At 39.8% G+C, this 20,488-nt stretch overlaps 2 protein-coding genes across 2 annotated transcripts; both read right to left on the bottom strand.

Moving 5' to 3' along the window:
• Positions 1-225: 225 nt before the first annotated feature.
• On the bottom strand, positions 226-7,469 carry LOC310935929 (death-associated protein kinase 2). The gene is made up of 11 exons (XM_083899935.1): positions 7,342-7,469; positions 6,980-7,201; positions 6,761-6,899; positions 5,005-5,134; positions 4,744-4,792; positions 4,324-4,350; positions 3,270-3,422; positions 2,038-2,083; positions 1,851-1,940; positions 990-1,076; positions 226-364 (listed from the first exon to the last, which is right to left on the bottom strand). Exons 1-11 carry the CDS (start codon positions 7,401-7,403, stop codon positions 284-286), a joined length of 1,086 nt encoding a protein of 361 aa, XP_083756061.1. The 5' UTR covers positions 7,404-7,469; the 3' UTR covers positions 226-283.
• Positions 7,470-16,928: 9,459 nt separating this feature from the next.
• ssr2 (signal sequence receptor, beta) lies at positions 16,929-20,370 on the bottom strand. The gene is made up of 6 exons (XM_083899869.1): positions 20,339-20,370; positions 19,306-19,466; positions 18,882-18,980; positions 18,541-18,649; positions 18,367-18,444; positions 16,929-17,411 (listed from the first exon to the last, which is right to left on the bottom strand). The coding sequence occupies exons 2-6, from the start codon at positions 19,461-19,463 to the stop codon at positions 17,301-17,303; spliced, it is 555 nt and encodes a 184-aa protein (XP_083755995.1). The 5' UTR covers positions 19,464-19,466; positions 20,339-20,370; the 3' UTR covers positions 16,929-17,300.
• Positions 20,371-20,488: the final 118 nt, after the last annotated feature.

Below are 20,488 nucleotides of genomic sequence, written 5' to 3' on the forward strand. Positions count from 1 at the left end.
TTTATTTTATTTTATTTTTTGGACAAATTGAGTATAGCATGTTATAGCAACCTAAGGAAGTGACTTGAATGAAAACAAAGTGAGGACCGGCCAAAATGTCCTTACTCCGTAAAAATGACCTCACTTTGTTGGTGTAAAGACCCTCACTGGTCCTCAGTATGCCGCAAGTACAAGAACACACACAGTCACAGACACAGACACACACACACAGACAGACAGAGTGGAGGTAAACATTAGTTGGTCCACCTGACTTCACCAGGATCAGTGTTGGACGTGTGATTCTCTACGAGCTGCTGCTCAGTCTCCTCCTCAGCAGAGACGCAGGTTTGCTCTCAGCGTCCTCCACGTCACTTTCACATTGTCTCTGGAGACAAAGATCAGGGGGGGGACACTTGGATATAGATCTTTTACACTAAATTAGTAGCATAACGCTCTTTATGACGGTTAAAGGGGACATATTATACCCTATATGTTACAACCCTGTTCACAACGCTCTGTTTACTAGTATCTCTTTAGGTCCACCTTAAAAGGCTACCTTAAAAAATAAAGTAAAACGACAGGAAATGACATCAGCCACTGAGGCTACTGGGAGCTAACAGCAGTTAGCATTCGGAGAATCGATCATTTGCAGGCTCGAGCAGGCACATTGCCGTCATATATCACACGTATCCACTGGACAGATAAATCCTCTGAGGCTGGAAGTTTGTGTAGAACTCTGTGCTGCACTGTGGAGCCAAGAGTAGAACTCTCGTGTGTCGCAAAAAACGACAACAATTCCAGGAATTTAGCGCCCAGTGAGCGCAGAAGTCAACATCGCGTGTTTTATGTCCTCAGACTGAGATGGAGCGCAAAAACATGAGCGAGTCATCTTTGCCGACTGACAGCACCTCCAAAGTCTATAAAATATATGTATTTAAATGATTAAAAAGTTGATTTAGCATAATATGTCCCCTTTAAATCCATCTCTAAGCAGAGTGAAGTCAACTCACCTGTAGTGGATCTGGATCAGCGTTGCCTTTACACAACAACCTCAACTGGACCAGTCTGTTACACATCCTCACCATGTTATAGGACATCTATGCAGGGATGGGGGGGTCGGGGGGGATATATGTCACATATTCAGACTTAAAAAAAAAAAGTGTAATTTCCTCCTCTTATGTGTTTGTTATGATTCATTTTGTATCACATCTTCACTAGTGATATAAAGTAGCAATAATTGTGATAAACGTCACAAAATACCGCGTTTTTATTTAAATGTTTGCCCATAAAAACAAGCCTTTTTATTCGAACTTTGATGTATTTCAAAATTTCACTAATTCAATCCAACTTAAAAAAACATTTTTAAGGACTTTTTGCTCAGGTTTGTTTATATAGTGAAAAATTACAATATCTACATCAGTTTTCCTGTAGGTTTAAGGGTTAATGTAGAAAATATTGTTATACGATTTGTATTTTTTTTTTTTATTACCAAACTTGTCTGTGCTGTATTTGTTATATATGACTTTTTTGTCATTTGTAGTTGTTATAATACAATTTTTAATGAATTAACAGTCATATATTCCATGAATAACCAATGGTTCTAATAGTGCAGGCCTCAGTCAGAGCCCTCATATCTAGTGTTTGTGATATTTTATAAAGGATATTCAACTATTTCTGTTTATCAATCATGTAAATCTACATATGTACACGACTGAAAACACAAGTGAACAGTTACATATTGGTGGCAGCTTCTATGACTGAGCATTATTACATGTCTTTGTGTGAAAAATGGGTGGAACGACACAACGTCTTCCAGTTTTGCAACACAGTTTTGCGTAAGTATCTCACGTCTTCTCTCTCTCTTCACTCACCTTCCACTTCCTCCTGGCGTTGAAGCGTTTAAAGCTCTTCATATTGATCGAGGATCGATTGCGTTTGGCCGCCTGTTTGCGCGTGATGGGCTGAAACAAACAAACAAACAACAACAACAACATTAAACGTTTACGGTACGTGATGAGAACAGAACAGGAAGTGACTTTAACGACTTTTCTGAACAACCTTAATCCAGGGATGAAGCAGACTCTCCTCAGCCGTCATCCTGTCACTGCAACAACACAGGAAGATAGTGATAAATAACACAAATACTACTCTTTATTATATATATACATATATATGTGTGTGTATTGTGTATATAATATTAAATAAAGACATTTGTTGCCTTAAAATGAAGGTTATAGCTGTTGTATGTTGGGCTGTTACGGATAAAAAAGAGTTTATGACTCAATAAATCTAATTTATAAGGATTTTGAATTTTAAAGGTTCATTTAGTGAATTTGTTTAATTGTAAACATTCAAAAACATCAATAGCAGTTCATTTATATCCCTAATCCCCAGAGTGAAAGATTTCAGACAGAACAAAGTCTGGTCAAACATGTCAGACTTGCTGCTCCGTCTTGTTTTGCATCTGTTTTACAATTAAAATCATCGCGGACAGAACGCAGCAACCAGAGTCTGTGTGTGAGAGACCGGTTTTAGGGAAACTGATGCAAAACCATGACGTTTAAATGTACAATCATGTGATTGTTTGAATGATTGTTTTCGTACGATAAAACAATACTTCGAATTAAGTTTCTACTTGGGTTTCAACAGTGATTATTTTCTCTATTAAATGTAACATATCAGATATTTATGCAGTTATACTGCCATTATTGTGTGTTATTTTATGATTTTTAACTATTTATCTATTAAATAAAACCCATTTTTACTCTTTGGCTTTGGTTTTAATTTAGTTGTATAGTATGACCTGTTTATTTGTGACGTTTTTATATTTTCTAGAGTATTTTTATTGTTTTATTGTTTGTTCTTAGGTCTTATTCGGTCACACGTTTGTACGTTTTATTGAATTATCTCGATGTACAGCACTTTGTTTAAGGTGTTGTTGTTTTTAAAGTGCTTTATAAATAAAGTTGGAATGGATTAAATGATTCTTTTGACTTTTAACTCTGCATTTGTGTCGAAAGCAAAGAAATAAGCGTATTTTCTTATTCTACACGTGACAATAAAATCTTTGAATCCTAACACACATTTTATGAGTTCAGGAGTTCCAGACATGGTCAGTTTTGCATTGTGTTAAATAATCCAGATTTAATTTCTTTTATCCGTCGTTGAAACTGTACGTTGAGTTAACTCAGCCATAATCCTTTTACTTTACTTAGAAATCATGTTCAAAGACGAGGAGTTAGAAAACAGCTCTGATAACAGATAACAGATACTGTACCGTTACAACATACTTGGGGTTTTCCACCAACAGTTTCTGGATAAAGTCTTTGGCCATGGAGCTGGTGGTGCTGAAAAACTGTGCATATAACTCGTACTTCACGGCGAGGACGTTGGTCAGCGTCTCCTCGTTCGTGTCGCCTTGGAACGGAGACAAACCGCTCAACCTGTGAGACACGGTGAGTCAGAGCGAGTCGGACGTTAAAGACAATAAAGATAAGATCCTCTCTGCACCGAAGTCTGTGGAGGAGATCAGACAGTTTTAAATCACAGCGTACAGGAGTTATTAATCCACTGCTGACTCAATCAGTGACTTAAAACCTGTTATTTTGTGACTTTTTAGAGTTTGAAATCCTTCGTTCAGTTTCACATAAGTGACACAAACTGATCAAATGAGGCAGCTGTAGACGAGCAGCTCCAGTGACCATGTGCTAAAATCACTGAGTTTGAGTTCACAGTCAAATATTCAGTCAAACAATGAGATAAAGCTGCAAACACCTTCTTTAAATACTGTTGACTTAAGCAGGCGTGGATTGAGGTTAGAGATTATTTTGATTAAGAGGCTAAAACCTGCGCAAATACTGCAATAGCTTCATTTTTTTGTTTATATTATGCAGCGTAAATGTCACAAAAACCAAGACAATTCTGCATTTAACCACTTTAACTTTCCTTTGAAGCGTTAAAATAATAACTTTAAATCGCATTCCAATGTTTTATTAATTTCTGCTTGATTTTAAATTGTTTTCATTTCTATAATTGATTTATTTTAATCGATTGTGTTTTAATTTTAAATGTATTTCCTAAGAATTGCCTTGTGTACGAATGGAATGGCCCTACACAAATAAACTCGCCTTGCGAAAATACGGTATATTGTTGCTATGACTTAAATTAATCCAAATCTGATAAAAGCTTCACAGTTTCAAGTTATTATGCTGTTATTATTCACCTTATATAATCTGTGAGATTATTTTAAAGTATGCAGCAGCTCATTTAACACCTACAGGTTTCAACACGTCAGCTAACAACACACACACACACATATACATAAAAATATACAACTTAACTTACAATATGTAGGTAATAACTCCGATGCTCCTGCAGGAAAAAGGACACACAAACGGTCACGTTAACGAGTTTAAACCTTTAAACTGATGATAAATATGTATGTAGTGTGTAGTATTTAACTGTAAACTGATATATGAGACATTGTGTGTGTGTGTGTGTGTGTGTGTGTGTGTGTGTGTGTGTGTGTGTGTGTGTGTGTGTGTGTGTGTGTGCAGAGCAACAACGTGTCCCAGCAGGTCACTGAGACAAGAATGTATGTGATGTGTATGTGGAGAGTAGGAGACGCTGAAATGCCAAGTGTGTGTTATCATATAAATAAGGATTTATGGCTGTGTGTGTGTGTGTGTGTGTGTGTGTGTGGGTGTGTGTGTGTGTGTGTGTGTGTGTGTGTGTGTGTGTGTTACAGAGGTTGATACAACTCACCACATATCTGCTATGGTGCTCAGACGCTCTTTTTTGATCACCTCAGGGGCTGAAAGACAGAGAAAAGCGTTGGTTTAGTTTGGTTTAGGTCACATGTGGTCGTTTTCTGGTCTGGACAAAGGAAACAAACTCTAGTCCTGGACACCTCCAAAACTAAGTAGATTAAAAGTTGTTTGTTTTAGACGGATGGAGGACATTCATGGAGAGCTAAAGTGTAAAGTTTCGTCGTACACGTGTTTCAAATGTCAGCCGGACGCTCACCGATGTACTGTGGCGTGCCGCTGGAGCTCCTGTACTCCACGTCCGGGTGGAAATGGTGAGCGAGGCCAAAGTCGATGAGTTTGATGTTGGGGTTCGGCGACACTTTGTCCGACAGCATGATGTTTTCAGGCTGCAGGGACAGACGGAGGTTTTATGTCATACTAAACAAACTCATGTTCAGACATTTAAATACATTAATACAGTTGTTAAAAACACCTCTTTCGTTCATATACAGTATGTTAAACCTGGCACCAGGTGACCCAATAGGGTCTGTTTTTAGCCCCTCCCACTTCCAGTTTACCACGCCCACTCAGCAAACCACACCCAGAGATCAATTTTCTCTGGAATTCACTTGCACAACACAGACGAACAATAACATCACTGTTTACCTTCAAACTCAAAACTTATCCCCACTGTCACCTCAGCCATGTTTTTTCAGTATTCTGCATTTTAAACTCTGGTTTTAATGTTTAAACTCAATCCAATGTGTTGAAATTGTCCCTTTTATTTCATCTTAACTTCCGTGTGTTTGATTTATCGTCTTATTATTAAAGGTAAAGTGACCTTGAGTGAGTTTTCGGGCATCCTTAGGAACCTCAAAAATCTGATTTATTTCAGGGAATAAAGGCCACATTAAACTTCTCCGACTGCGTAACCACGGAGACACCTCCAGCCTTCATACTTCTCTGCCCGATCAGTAGGGGTCGCTACGCAAGGTTGTTGTGCTTTTGGCTACAGTGAGCAATGGTGTCTGAGCGAGAAAGTTGTTGTTGTTGTTGCAGCAGCTGAATAACATTTAAACAGTGGCCGTTTCTCACCTGAAATAAATATTTTTCTGTTCCGGAACGCAGTTTTAAGGTCATCTGAGGCGAGAAATTAGCTATTAGCCATTAGCCATTAGCCAAATTAGCTCTCCGGCGATGTAGTGGGGTCTCGTAACCTACGTAGAGCACTTTATGCAGGAATATATTGTGGCCTTAAAGCAGACCTAGGCCGGAAGTTCCAATTAACGCTGTTTTTAGTGTGTATCTGCGTCATTACCTTGTTTAAGAAGCCCTGAAGGTTCTAAACAAACAGTTCAGCCACTGCTGAAAACGCTGTGTTTTATTGTAATCTCGGGCTCAGCGAGATCTCTGAAAAAACCTGGTCCGGTTAAGTAAACACCAGTTCTCCGGAAAACAGCAGATCGTCCTGCTCCGGGCACTAGTCCGGGCACATCCGGTTGCATACATTGAACCGCAGAAGAAGAATAACGTCCGTTGTGGAGGTGTTTCACGAGCGACAGTGTCTTCTGACTCTGGGTCAAAGGTCGTCAAAGGGACTGCGGCGGGGAGTCGTGAAGAAGCAATTTTTAAACATTGTTAAAACAATGTTTTGATAATGAGTAGCAGTGCATCCACTGTTCCAGAGGGGGGAGCTGCGCTTCTGAGAGCGGGTGTGCCGAATGTCACTTCCGGGTACTGGCCAATCACAACACACTCTGTCTTCTGTGTGAGAGAGTTGAGTCTGAAATATCGCGGCTGGGCAACATCGTCAGAAAAGAGGATTTCTATCGGCTCGTTTACAGCAACTAGGAGGTTTTTGAGCATAAAAACAAGTTAATGTATGTAAGTAGACCTCCATAACTAACATATATGTGCAACAGGACCACTCTATGTGACCTTTAAGAACAAGAACACCTCCAGGACTCGAGACACTTTCTGAGTTCACACTCGCGTTTCAAAAACAGGAGAGAACATTATCGGTCAACTGTTACCTTGAGGTCAAAGTGGCCGATGTTCTTGCTGTGCATGAATCCCAGCCCCTCCAGGATCTGCTTCATGAACTCGATGGCCTCGCTCTCCAGCAGCATCTCCTTGTCGGCGATGAAGTCAAACAGCTCCCCGCCGTTCACGCTGCAACGTCACAATTTAACCGTTTTTAGTCCGCGTTTGCGGTTAAAGGACGAGCGAAACAAACAAGCGGTCGAACTCACAACTCCAGGATGAGCACGACTTCGGCTCGGCTCTCAAAGACGTCTTTGAGGGCCACGATGTTGGGATGCTGCAGCGTGTGCAGGATCTCCACCTCCTGCTCCACGCAGCTCCTCTCCACGCCCAGGTGAGTGCACGCGCTCTTGCGGATCTTCATGAACTTGCCGGCCCAGCTCGCCCCGGAGGCGCGCTCGCGAACACGCCGCACCTCCCCAAAGTGTCCACTGGAGGGAGTGAGGACAGTAAAAAGAGTGAGCGGACAACAGCAGCGCATCTCGTCTCTTTGTTTTATCTCTTTCACACAGGAAACTATCAACACCGCCTTAAAATTAAAGACACGTCCTATTTATTTATTTATTCATACCTTCCCAGAACTTCTCCGATCTCATACAAGTCTTCCACGTTGTCAGGTTTGAAGACGGCCATGTTGGATTTGCCTCGATGCCTCTGGTGCTGTGGTCGAGCGCTGCGGGCTATTTCACAGCTAACATGAAGTGGTTCATGCTCCTCCTGCTTCTGCACCTGTGAGCGTGAGTGTGAGGAGAGTTAGAAATGATTATTATTGTTTTAAAACATCAGACAATCGCCTGGTTTTATTTAACCCAGCGTCAGAACAAACAAAGCAGCAACCGTTGAAGCTTATTTTGAAAGGCAAATGGGTCACGGCAGATGCAAAGATTTACATTTCTGGACCTTTAAACACATCACAGTGACACCTGCTGCACATCTGAACATCTGCGTCATCTCCACCACTGCTTTTCATGTACACTCTTAGAAATAAGGGTTCCAAAAGGGTTCTTCTACAAGGGCTGAGGTTCTACCTGGAACCATTTGCTTCTGAAAAACCCTTTCCCGAAGAAAGGGTTTTTCAAGGGTTCTTGGTAACACTAATGGTTCCAGTAAGAACCATTTTGATCCAGAGAACCCTTTAAAACCCCTTTCCTGAATAAAGGGTTTTAAAAGAGTTCTTGGTGGAACCCTCCAAAAGGGTTCTATAGCTAAAAGGGGTTCTCCTTTCAGGACAAGCCCTTTGCACTTTTATTTCTAAGAGTGTAGAATTAAAGATAAAAAATGGAATTTAATCTAACATTTTACCCTAATCTGAACCCAATTCTAACCCTAACCCCCCAAAATAACAGATTTTAACCCTGAAAACGCCCTTTAAAGACGTGAGGACCACCCAAAATGTCCTCACACCACATGGTTTATGCAATTTTTGGTCCTCACAGGACTACAAATGCAAGAGCACACACACACACACACACAGAGTTATCTCTTTAACATCTCTCACTGGTTTTATTAAAGAATTAACCATGAACCATGACGAGTTAATGCCTTCACTCTTAGCTCTAAACTTAAACCAGTTTCAGTTCCTGCCTCTTTAGGACCAGGTTTTGGTCCCATGAGGACGACTGGAGGTGCTGACAGGGCCGGTGCCAGAAAGAGGTAACAAATACTAAATACGTTTCCTTTTCTAAGGATAAATACAGTAAACATTGAACTTGAAAAAGTAAACAAACAAAGGTTCAATTCTTAAATTCAAATACACAATAAAGTGGCACAATAAACTAAACTAAAACATCTTTTAAACTCATAATGATTATTTTTGCTCCTTTGCTGCATTTATACTCGTGAAATTCACATGTTTTCCGATTTCTGAAAAAGTAAACAGTGTTTACATACTTATCTACAACTGGAAATGAATGAAATCCAAATTCCCCCGACTCCAAATGTTATACACAACTCTCAGGACGCTCACATCTGACTAAACACACTGAGTTTATATGAAGCTGCAGCTCAGAGTCTCAGCTCAGAGTCTCACGACCTCTGGCTCCAAACCTGATCGTCCTCTTTCCTGAAGGCGTAGAAAAACCCACAGGTGATGATGTGAGTGTGAGGAACACACCCTGAAACACACTCATCCTCAAGCTGCCTTTACATTATGTACATAATCTGCTGTATGTTCACTGTAGGCGCTTTTTTAGATTTATATTCTGGAAAAGGCCAAGTCAACGCTCTTAGAAATAAGAGTGCTACGTCTATATAAGGTTCTTGGCTTGTCCTCATAGGAGAACCCTTTCTGGCTCCAGGTGGAACCTTCAGATTAGGGTAAAATGTCAGATTAAATTCGATTTTTTATCTTTAATTCTACACTCTTAGAAATAAAAGTGCTAAGTAGAACCATATAAGGTTCTTTGGCTTGTCCTTCTTGTCCGGAGAACCCTTTTTGGCTCTAGGTAGAACCCTTTTGGAGGGTTCCACCAAGAACCCTTTTAAAACCCTTTATTCAGGAAAGGGGTTTTAAAGGGTTCTCTGGATCAAAATGGTTCTGACTGGAACTATTAGTGTCAACAAGAACTGTTTTTCAGTAGCAATTGGTTCCAGGTAGAACCTCAGCCTTTGTAGAAGAACCCTTTTGGAACCCTTACTTCTAAAGAGTGTAGAACAGAGATAATCAGAGGAGGTCACAGCAGGGTCTGTAGACGCTCAGAGCTTCAGTGCTATTTACCACATTTACCTTCACCTTCAACAATAAAGACCAAGATGTGAAACTCCCTTCACAAACAAACACAAACAGACCTGTGAGTGTTTAAAGAGCGCGGGGGGGGGGGGTTTCAGTAGGTTTCCATAGAAACATGATATATTAAAAACAGTCTAAGGTTAAAGTATTCTGGGGGTAATTATCATTCTTTTGAGCATAAAAAACATTTGCCAAAAGATGGCGTTGACCTCGTAAATGTGACAAAGTTGTTTAAGAGGTTTGTCACTGTAATGGGAGGAAAAACATTCAGATTCCTGAGTTATGTTTTTCCAGGAATAAGGAGGAATTATAAACCGCACACGCACTCGTATCAGATTTTATATTTTTATCCGTCCGATATCGGATCCGGTGATTTTGACCAGAATATCATATCAGCTCGTCCAGGGGTGTTTTTTGGTGCTTTTTCCCCTTTTTTTTCACAATAACATACAAAATGCACTGTTTTATAAATATTTTCATTGTCACAATTACCATTTTTAAATGGAAAGGTAACCAAGGAGTGGACATCTGGTGTCAAATAACATAATATGAGATGAGTGCATATAGGCCAGGACTCCGGTGTCAAAGCGTAACACCTGACAAGTGACCAAGGGCGATTTTTTTTTGTCCCTGGACATAAATAATTCATTATAAAACTGAAGCTGTGGGCCACACAACATCTCAGCGAGGGCCTTGATTGGGCCGCGGGTCTTAGTTTGGATGCACTTGGTCTCATCCCTACTTTTAATTATTAGAAAGTTCATAAAACCAGTTAACCGATTACCAAAAATAGATATTTCAGTTTTCAGTTTCTTAAAGGTGCCATATGTAAGAATGTGGCCAAAAACGGTTAGTACATTCAAATTCAAAACACCGAGGTCTTTTAGGTTTTGTTTTCTAACGTAACTGGCAACCCGTGGTTGCTCGGCAGCCAAGACTCTACTGAATGCAATGTATGGTAGACGGCGGTAGGTGGCGCCACATGCCAAAACACGATTTCAAAACATAAACATGATTTGCAGTCTGCTAAAGATTTTTTTTAATGCAAATATTTTGTCTGTACTGTTGTTGTTGGTGAGTTCAGTTTGTTATATGAACATTATTCCTGAGTCTCTGTGACATATTAGGAGGATTTTATGGTCAGTTGCTTTAGATTTATTACATAATGCACCTTTAAATATAAGTTAGAAACTATAGATACATGACTGATTGACTATTTAATCAAACAAATAATCCTTTAACCCTTCTGTGACCATCCTGTCGTCCTTCTCATCACCATAAATCCTAGACTTCTGTGGAAAATGACCGTCCAATCACAGACGAGATCACCTTCTTCACTGTAATTCCGAATAAACTCTTGAATAATAATAATAATGCCAAATATGGAAAGTGAAAGTCATCTTGGGGAAAAAGGAGCAAAAGCACTCACATTTTCAAAATCCAAATAAATCCAGTTAAATCAAATAATTCATGCTCAACCATTGCAAAGGCAAACATCTGCGGAACATACCAAAGTGAAGTGAACCACTTTCTCCAGCTGATAAACGCCATCAGACCACAGTAGATCTACAGAGACAAGACCAGACAAGAGCTGAATCACCTGCAGTCGCAGCCGAACGAAAACACTCGGCAACGACCTTGACAGACTTTTACCTGCGCAGTAACTCTCTAAACTCTCTTTTCTGCTCGTCATCTCCACTGCACCACGTTTAACCAGCGTCAGTCATGAAAATATCCCAAAGTTACACGTACGGACGTCCATGAGTAACCTGACACCACGTTAGTACATGTAAGAAGGAGCTCTCTGCACTGCAGTTCTCACTGAATTTACATTGAGAGGAACATGCACCATAGAAAGGGAAGTGGTTCCATTTTATTTTAGGTACAAGGTGTTTATGAATGTTCGCTTTGGGTCGACTCTCTTTCTCTGTAAAAACCAGAGTAAGAAGTGACTGAGGGTGAAAAAGGGCCGAGTGAAAGTCTCGGTCAGTTACACGACCGTGATTCCAGAGTTACGAGATCATCTTTGGTCTTTGGCCAGAACTCACAAACTCACAAACTCACAGTCTCCAGCTCTGGAATGGAAACAGGAAGTGCTTCAGATGGACCGGTGAAATGTTTGAAATTATTTCTGAAACAATCAGGCTGATGTAATCTTTGTAACTCGCAGTGATGGGACTAGAGATTAGAGTTTAGAGAGCGGAAATCCAGCTCATTATTCTGTTCATGAAGATAAAGAACTCATTAGTGCATTATTTAAGCGATATTTAAGTATAGACTGAAATAAACATGGACTAATTCTTTTAGTTTGGACTGAACGGACTTTATAATGTTCAATTATTCAGTAGTAGAGTATCATCAAAGACACAGCACCCTGTTTTTTGTTTTTTTTTAGTCTACTGTAAACATTAACTAAAAATACTCACACTAACACCCTTATGGACAAAAATGTGCACATATCAAATCACTGTTTTTGATGCATCATGACAAAAAGTTGGCAATTTAAAAAATGTTTGATGTGTATGAGGAGGACTTCTAAAATATTATATCTTATAATAATTATTTGTAAAATGTATAGCTTCATTTTAACAAAATTGAACCATGTGTTTTTAGACCATAAAATGAAGGTGCATCATGACAAAAACTTTTAATTAAAGCAATTAAAGGGTTAAAATGTTAAAAAATGCAAGGACCGAACACATTTTGGTGCTCTGGGTGTGTTAACATAACTTTTTTCAAGGCGCATCTAAGGGTTAATCTTTCATAAAAGAGCAGGATGTTACAGGATGGAGTGGTCATATCACTTTTCTTAATGCACCGGATTGTTTTTCCCACGTCATTCTATTAATAGTTATCGAAAAAGTGAAGAGGATCAGAAATAGATTAAGCACTCAAGTTTGACATAAAGTGAAAATGTATTCATATATCCACCCACTTAAATCAGATCTGCTCCAGAAGTTAAAGTGTTCTTATCTGGACCAGACCGGACCAGACTTGACACGCCCACCAAGAGTCAAGAAGACTTTGAGTCGTTTTTGAATAATCCTGTTAAAACATAATCTGAACACAAACCAAACAGGTGCAGTTATCACTAATTACATTGACACAACTCCAAGAAAAACAAGTAGAACCATATAAGGTTCTTCGGCTTGTCCTCATAGGAGAACCCTATTTGGAGGGTTCCACAAAGGACCCTTTTAAAACCCTTTATTCAGGAAAGGGGTTTTAAAGGGTTCTCTGGATCAAAATGGTTCTTACTGGAACCATTAGTGTTACCAAGAACCCTTGAAAAACCCTTTCTCCGTGAAAAGGGTTTTTCAGAAGCTAATGGTTCCAGGTAGAACCTCAGCCCTTGTAGAAGAACTCTTTTGGAACCTTTATTTCTAAGAGTGTAATGAGGCAGAACCCCTTGTCTGAAGAACTGGTTAAGTTAAGGGCTAAGAAGAATTGCGTTAAGTTAAAAGTTAGGTTTGGACATTAAGTGGTTCTAGTTAAAGAATAACGCTTTGTTTTCAGTGAGTGTGTTAAGAAGAACTGAGGACACATTTTAAACACGCATCTCCAGCACATGGGGACATTTTGACTGGACCTCTGAAATGTAAGGCTTTTTCATGGGTAAAGACTTGGCTTAAGGGTCAGGGTTAGAATAAGCTTAGATTAAGGGTTAAAGTTAGGTCTTGTGTCATGTCTATATGTGTGTGTTTGGAGCTTGTGAGGACATTTTTGGCTGCTTCACACAACTTTAACAGACTTTTTGAGGATTAAGACCTTGTTTTAGGGTTAAGGTTAGCGTAAAGAGCTCAGTGTGTTGTGACATGCTGTTCACATTGCATTGAAGTGAGTGGTTTCCTGTAATGATGTCACATCTGTCACACCCCAAAGAAGCCCTAAACCAAAAGTCAATATCTTGGGTGTGTGGCTTTAAAAAGTCCTGTTTTTTTTTTACTGTATATGTGTTGTTATTATAGTCTCTGTTATTGCTGCAGGTTGGTTACAGAGTTCTCAAGGTTGAGCTAAAAAATTTGAATATTCACAGCCTGTTAATCCTAAATCTTTAAGAGTGTATGATGTTGCAAAAAATGTTCCACTTAAATGTAAAAACAAACACAGTGAGTCAGGCTGCTCTCCAGGGGAAGGAAGTAGGTCAAAGTGTGACGGGGGTCTCTCTGGATTGACTTCCTGTTTCCCTTTCTCCTCCAACACTCGTGAGTAACTTGATGCAAACATTATCATACATGTTTGTTTTCACTTGGAACCGATCTGAGAACACACACACACACATATATATATATATATACACATGTATATATACATACATATACATGTATATATATGTATATATATATATATATATATATATATATATATACACATACATATATGTATATGTAGGAGGAAGAGAGACCCCCTACATATTAAATAACAACATTTGAAGATATGCTAAGCAAAACTAGCACTTTATTGGAGAAAAATATAACAAGAAAAGAGTTCTGCTTAATATTAATAGTAAAAAAAAAATCCTATTTTGATGTCAACAAACAAATAAATCTACTCAAATTTCAAATAACACTATCAAACTAATATCTAAGGACCTAACAAACAAACAGCACTGACTACATTTTGCGCTGATAAAGCTGCAGTGAGTGAATTCCTGTTCAAAACATGCAAAAATATGCATAAATAATGTTTTTTAATTAACTTAAGTCACTCTTCCTGGACACTTATTTGTGTTATTGCCTTATTAGGGCAATAATCCTATCGTTCAGTGACCTTTTCTGAAGCAGAAAAGTGAAAGTTTCAGTAGTTTGTGTCTCATTTCAGCTTTTAAAAAAATGAGAAATGAGCAATAAAGTCATCACATGTGTGTTTCCCTAAAGTGTGTAAGTGTGTGACACAATAACTGCTCATTTTGACAACAACAACAAGAACAACAGCAAGAAAAAACTAAACTTGCGGAGTTCTCTCTGGGGAAGCAGAAGAATTTGACAAAAAACACCCCAGGAAAACACAGAAAACGCTCCTCCCGGGACACCGTACCCTGTCTTAGAATGATTATTAAATAATCCTCTTAAAGTCTACATGTTCTTTACACTCTCATCGTAATCTGTCCCTTTGCTATTGACACTAGAAATAATCCCGACTGAAATAAAACACGCGCGCTCACATTCCTCGGGAATAATGCGGGACAGTGAACGCCTCACACACACACACACACACACACACATATATTTAAATATACTTATATAAATATAGGTAATGTTAAAGACGCACTGACCATGCACCGTGACGCTGCATCAACCCGCGGTGGCCTCCTGTGAAGCACAAACGGAGCGTCTTTTTCCCCGGCTCAGATGTTCCCATGAAGAGCGGCGTGTCCTCTTCTGCTTCTGCTGCGGGGTTTCGCTGCTCCTGAGGCGGGGGGAGGAGGAGGGAATGACCCGGGATGAGTGCGCTGCTGCCGCTGCTGCCGGAGCCGGTGGAGCTTGTGCGCTCAGCTCGACCCTGAATGCGGAAAACACCTACAGACACAGTTTGATGTCATGTCCGATTTACCGTAATTGCAAGTTCTGCTCTGCGACCTGGAGGGGCGTTTACGGCACCTCCTACCGGTAAACACACTCAAGAACCACACAAGTTTCTGTTATTATTATTATTTGTCAAATTATTTCTTTGTTATGTGGAGCAAAGTAACCAGAAAATATTCACATTGAAGACGCTTAAAAAATTAATTCTCCTCTAATAATTTCCGTGTTATTAAACACGCACACTTTTTTTTTGAAATTATGTTAAATATGGCCCAATAGTTGCTTTTTAATGATTTTAAATGATTTATTTGTTACATGGAGCAAAGAAAACAGAAAATATTCACATTTAGTAAGCTAAAAAAATCATTAATTCTACTCTAATGGTGTCTGTGTTATTAAACACGCACACTTTTATTTTGAAATTATGCGAAATATCGCCCAATAGTTGCTTTTTCGGGATTTTTTTAATGATTTCTTTCTTACATGGAGCAAAGAAACCAGAAAATATTCACATTTAATTATCCAAAAACTCATTAATTTCCTTCTATTAGTGTCTGTGTTATTAAACACGCACACTTTTATTCTGAAAATGATGTGACATATGGCCCAATAGTTGCTTATTGATGATTTTTAATAATTTCTTTGTTACATGGAGCAAAGAAAACAGAAAATGTTCACCTTTAAGAAGCTAAAAAATCATTGTTTTAATTATTCTCTTCAAGATCCTGTAGACCAGAGGTCTCAAATCCACGGCCTGCGGGCCACATGCGGCCCCTCCAGTCAATTTCATGTGGCCCACTGCCTTAAATCAAGATATCATGTACGTTATTTTAGTAATGCATACATTTTTGCATCATAAATGCACTGTTATTGTGAGCTACATGAACAACAAAGACACAGTTTGAGAACCATGGCGATCCAGCTCTACGTCCCTTTCGCTAACAAGTTTCCCAGGAGCAACTTAACATTAACATAAATTCTTGTGCCATTGTTTTCAGATACTGCTTTGATATCAATCTTTGGCATCACAAGCAAACCCCCCTCACACACACACACCAGATTACATTCCTCAGTTTAACTTGGCAACATAAAGTTTCCTGTAACATGTCGGGGCAGATCCCTGATTCTCCACATAACCTAAAAATACCTCAGGGAGGTTAAAGGGGTTAAAGAGCTCAGGGTCTCTTTAGATTCACCTGTAACAATCTGAACACTCTCTATCTGACATGTATATGTAAACACGACGGTAAGGAGTATTTTCTACACATTATAAAGATAAATAAATGGACCGTGAAGGTTCAATGTGTAACGGTTTACTGGCAGAAATTGAATATACTCCACAAGTGCTCGGAGAATGCTCTTTAAAATCACCACTAGAGGTCACTAAATCTTACAAACTCCACCTTTTGAAACTGCTGAAAGTAACTGTCTCTTCTCCCTTATGTCACACTATAAACACATAACCTTATTTTTTTTAAAACACCTCTTTGTGGAGTTCTGGTTAAGTTTCAGTGATTCTACAAAAGGCCTTGCTGCAAACCTTCATTTATTTTTTTATCCCTTATCTTATCAATGAAGCACCAGTTTATTTATTTCCCAACACGAGCCAGAGTCTCCGTCCTTCAGCTGACCCGTATAGGCCCACTGAGTCTGGACCTGATCCAGTTTGCTAAGAAGAGACCAGACCCAACCACAACACTGTTATCCTTGATTGATTAACAAATAAGTGAGGCCTCTCTCAGTCACATTTAGTTGAAACTATAGAAAATCCTTTGTCTTATGACATAAAATCTCTTCTTCGTGCCCAAAGAGGCGTTTAACTACTTCATTCAAACACTCGTTGCTCTTACAGAGTAATCCTATACCTGTTAGATGTTAGCCCCGTTGAAAGAAACACCCCAGAAATCTGAGCTTTTAGAAAAACTCCCACTTTGTTTTTATTGATTTATTTAGCACAATGACAAAACTGCAAAAACCTGTTAACATTATTTATCACCTGGTCGTTAAACTGTTCTGTCACAACATGAAGGACTGAGCAGCAGCTGGTGAAGCTTTGGTTCTTCTTCCTGATCTAAAATCTCTCTCTTCATCAAACTGCTTCACGTCACAGTCCTGTTTCTTGGTCACTGTACTGTTTTGTTCACCTTTCACCCCAATATGGGTTATTAAGTTATTCTGAGACTCCTGTGATTCCCTGTGCCCCCACACTTTGATATCCATCCCCTAACCACCCCGCCCAACCCCAGCCCATAATACCTAACCTAACACAGCATCTTCTCAGTTCTTCTTGGCCTTTGGTGAATCGTATTTCCTTTTGCTGGAGTACCAGAGGAGCAGAGGAATGCCGATGGAGGGGAGAGTCATCACGCCGAAGGCAGCCCAGTCCAACTGTTGAAGAGGAAACAAGGTGACGTGAGTTTTCTGCCATTTCAATATTAATCTATGTTTACGAAAATCACTCAAGACCACATGCAACAGGAGTCGGACACCAGGACAACACTAAACCTTTAAAAAAAAAAAAAGTGAAATGACTCATGTTAAATGTGCATCCTGTTTTTCTTTTTCAGGGTCTCTGCAGGTTTCAACAAGTCAAATTTAAGACTTTTTAAAGACCCGTTTCAAATCAATACTGGCAAAAAAGTACAAAAGACATGAAGGAAAATTGGAGCCACAAATCGTTGAACTTCAAATTCTGCTTAGCTGTGGGCTTTCGTTAAGTTTTCTCAGCTGCTATGCTAAGCTGTAACACACCTCGGCGCGCGCATGGCACACTAGCTAGCGGTGCTCGATAAATTCTCACCGGGTAACACAGGTGACCTACTTTAACTCCATGTTGTAGTTGTTGTCGTTATCGCATCCTCAAAAATAGAAACATTTCAAAGCGAGACTGCAGTTTATGCACGTTTTAAATAAAAGTAACGTTAATAGATTTTTAAGACCTTTCAAAACTGTATTTAAGACCTTTTAGGAGATTTTAGGAGAATTTAAGACATTTCAAGGCCTGAAATTCAAATTATTGGATTTAAGACTTTTTAAGACCCCGCGGATACACTGTTTTTTACAGAGGACAGCTTCCATATGTCTGAACCCAAGTGAGCGAGACCGGGGAAAAGAGGAAGAGGTCTTAGCAAGTGAGGAAGAACGTTGTCCTGCCAGCTAAGATGTGTAAATATGTGTACCACTAGATTGACATTTGACAGGCAACTAACCACAGGTGGTGTTTTACGCAAAGCACTTGCACGATTAAAATAAGTTAACACGACTGATCCAGCATCCGCAGTTGCACGAGTAATGCGTCGCTTCACATTCTGTGTGACATAAAAAGTAGAAGATAAACACTTACATAATGAGGAGAGAAGCGTCGGTCAAACTCCCTCTGAGCCAGGATGCCTCCCTGTCCTGGAGCACTCGTGTAGCCCACCTGAATGATGAAGAAAAAAAGAAAGAAAGAAATCAGCTTCCTCCATATTCACATGTGAGCTTCTGTGATACATGACGACGAATGAACTGCTCTTACCACGACCTGTCCTCCCTCCTGAGCCAGGTAGCTGACAGACGCAGAGGTGAAATTGAAGTAGCCGGCTTTGAGCGGGCGCAGCACCACGGTGTGAGAGACGTTGCTGGCTCTGAAGGTTCCACAGTTAAAGAGAATGGCTTTGGAAATGATCAATCAGTTCAAAAAGAAGAAGAAGGTATGATCATGCGGCAATATGTGGCACTTTTATGTGATTCCGCTGTACTGGTCAGAGATTTAAGAGCTCAAATTGTGGTGGTGTAATTGTACTGTATGCATTTAAGGGTATGTGGGAAAGTAACAGTAACGACGACCAATAGAAAGACATTTCAATTCAAGGATACGGTGCAATCCTGTCCCATTTGACGTTCAACATTCCTGAAACAATTCCGAAGTCCTCTGGGGGGAAGGAATCATCTGAAAGCTCCACCTCCAGAGCAGCACTGTGGAGACGGAAACAAATGGTAAATAAAAACACAACAAATCACACTCTTATCCCTAGCAGAGCTGTCAGTGGAAATGTAGGGTTCAACGTCATATACAGGGGACATTTTGACATGCAGAATTCACCCTGAGCCACAGATGAGGACAATAAGACACTCGGATACCCGTCTAGTTTATGGTATACTGAGCATTTCAAGTGAAACCATGACCGTTGAAATTAAACTGTATCAAATCTATGAGGAGTGTAATTCAAACGTAACAAACACAGGGTTATGATGACATTTTTTGGTGATGCAAGTTATGGAAAATGGACAATTCTATTACCTGGAGCCCACGTTGTAGATGTTGTACTGCAGGGTGAGATCTCGTCCCTCCACGGCGTAGCGGTTGAGCAGAGACTTGGAGGCCAGCAGACGAGCACCTTCCTCTCCTGAGCCCAGAGTGAACAGAGCCACGACCGCAAACAACAGCAGCATCTTCATCTTCTGGGAAAGAGAAGAGGCCGCGGTGATTACACACAATTATGGGTTTCTAACTGAGAGACCTGTGGCAGACATAATAAGAGACCCCAACAGCAACATAATGAAGAATGAGATCCACATTTTGTTCCCTTTTTGTGACTGAAGAGTTTTACCAATTTTTAAATACTATAGTTTTTAAATGGTGTTGTTTTGATGACGTTAATATAAAGATAAACAACACAGTGTATGTGAAGTTCTTTCTTAAACCAATCTACATAACATTTTTCATCAAAGTCATTGTTAGGGAACGAACTTAAGATGTTTGTTTATCTAAACAATGGATGATGATGATGAGGTCAAAGATCAAATAGGACGTGGACAACTCAGTCACTACAATCATAATAAACTTATTTAAATTCAGAAAATTAGAGGATAAACTATGTGTGAAACTATGTGCGTGTACAAATACTTTTGATCATTAAGTGATGAATCGACTTACTGCAGCGGAACATGTCAAAGCTACATGCTCAAGCTAACAGCCGGCTAAAAACGGACTATATATTACAACTCTTTAATCTGAGCACCGTCTATAAACTGCACCACGTTATTCCACTAAGTGCAAAAACATTAATGAGTGAAATAATCGAAAAAATGTACATATTTAGCTCCTTGGGAGTCAAGTCAAGTTACCGTTAACGCTAACGTTACTGACGCTTACGTGGACCAGATGAGCTACATTCAAGTTACCGTTCAGCGACACAACGACAACAAACGCGACTTTTCATGTGTGTTTGTGATGCTAACGACAGTAAAACTGCGCTGTCCGGTGATAGAATGTCAAATAAACGCGTCAGAGCAGCGTTTTTAGTGAAAATAAGTCAGAGATAGCTTCTTACCGTGTACGAGACGTCCAAACACAGCGACTGAAAGAGGCTTGGACGACGCATGCGCAGAGTCTTCAGGCGACTTGCATGACGTGTACCGGAGTGGCCTGACGGAAGACTCAGCGCAACACAGCGCCCCCCTGTGTCCGGGAGGTTCTATTG

This window comes from Microchirus variegatus (assembly GCF_963457635.1).
Source record: "Microchirus variegatus genome assembly, chromosome: 13".
Lineage (NCBI taxonomy): Eukaryota > Metazoa > Chordata > Actinopteri > Pleuronectiformes > Soleidae > Microchirus > Microchirus variegatus.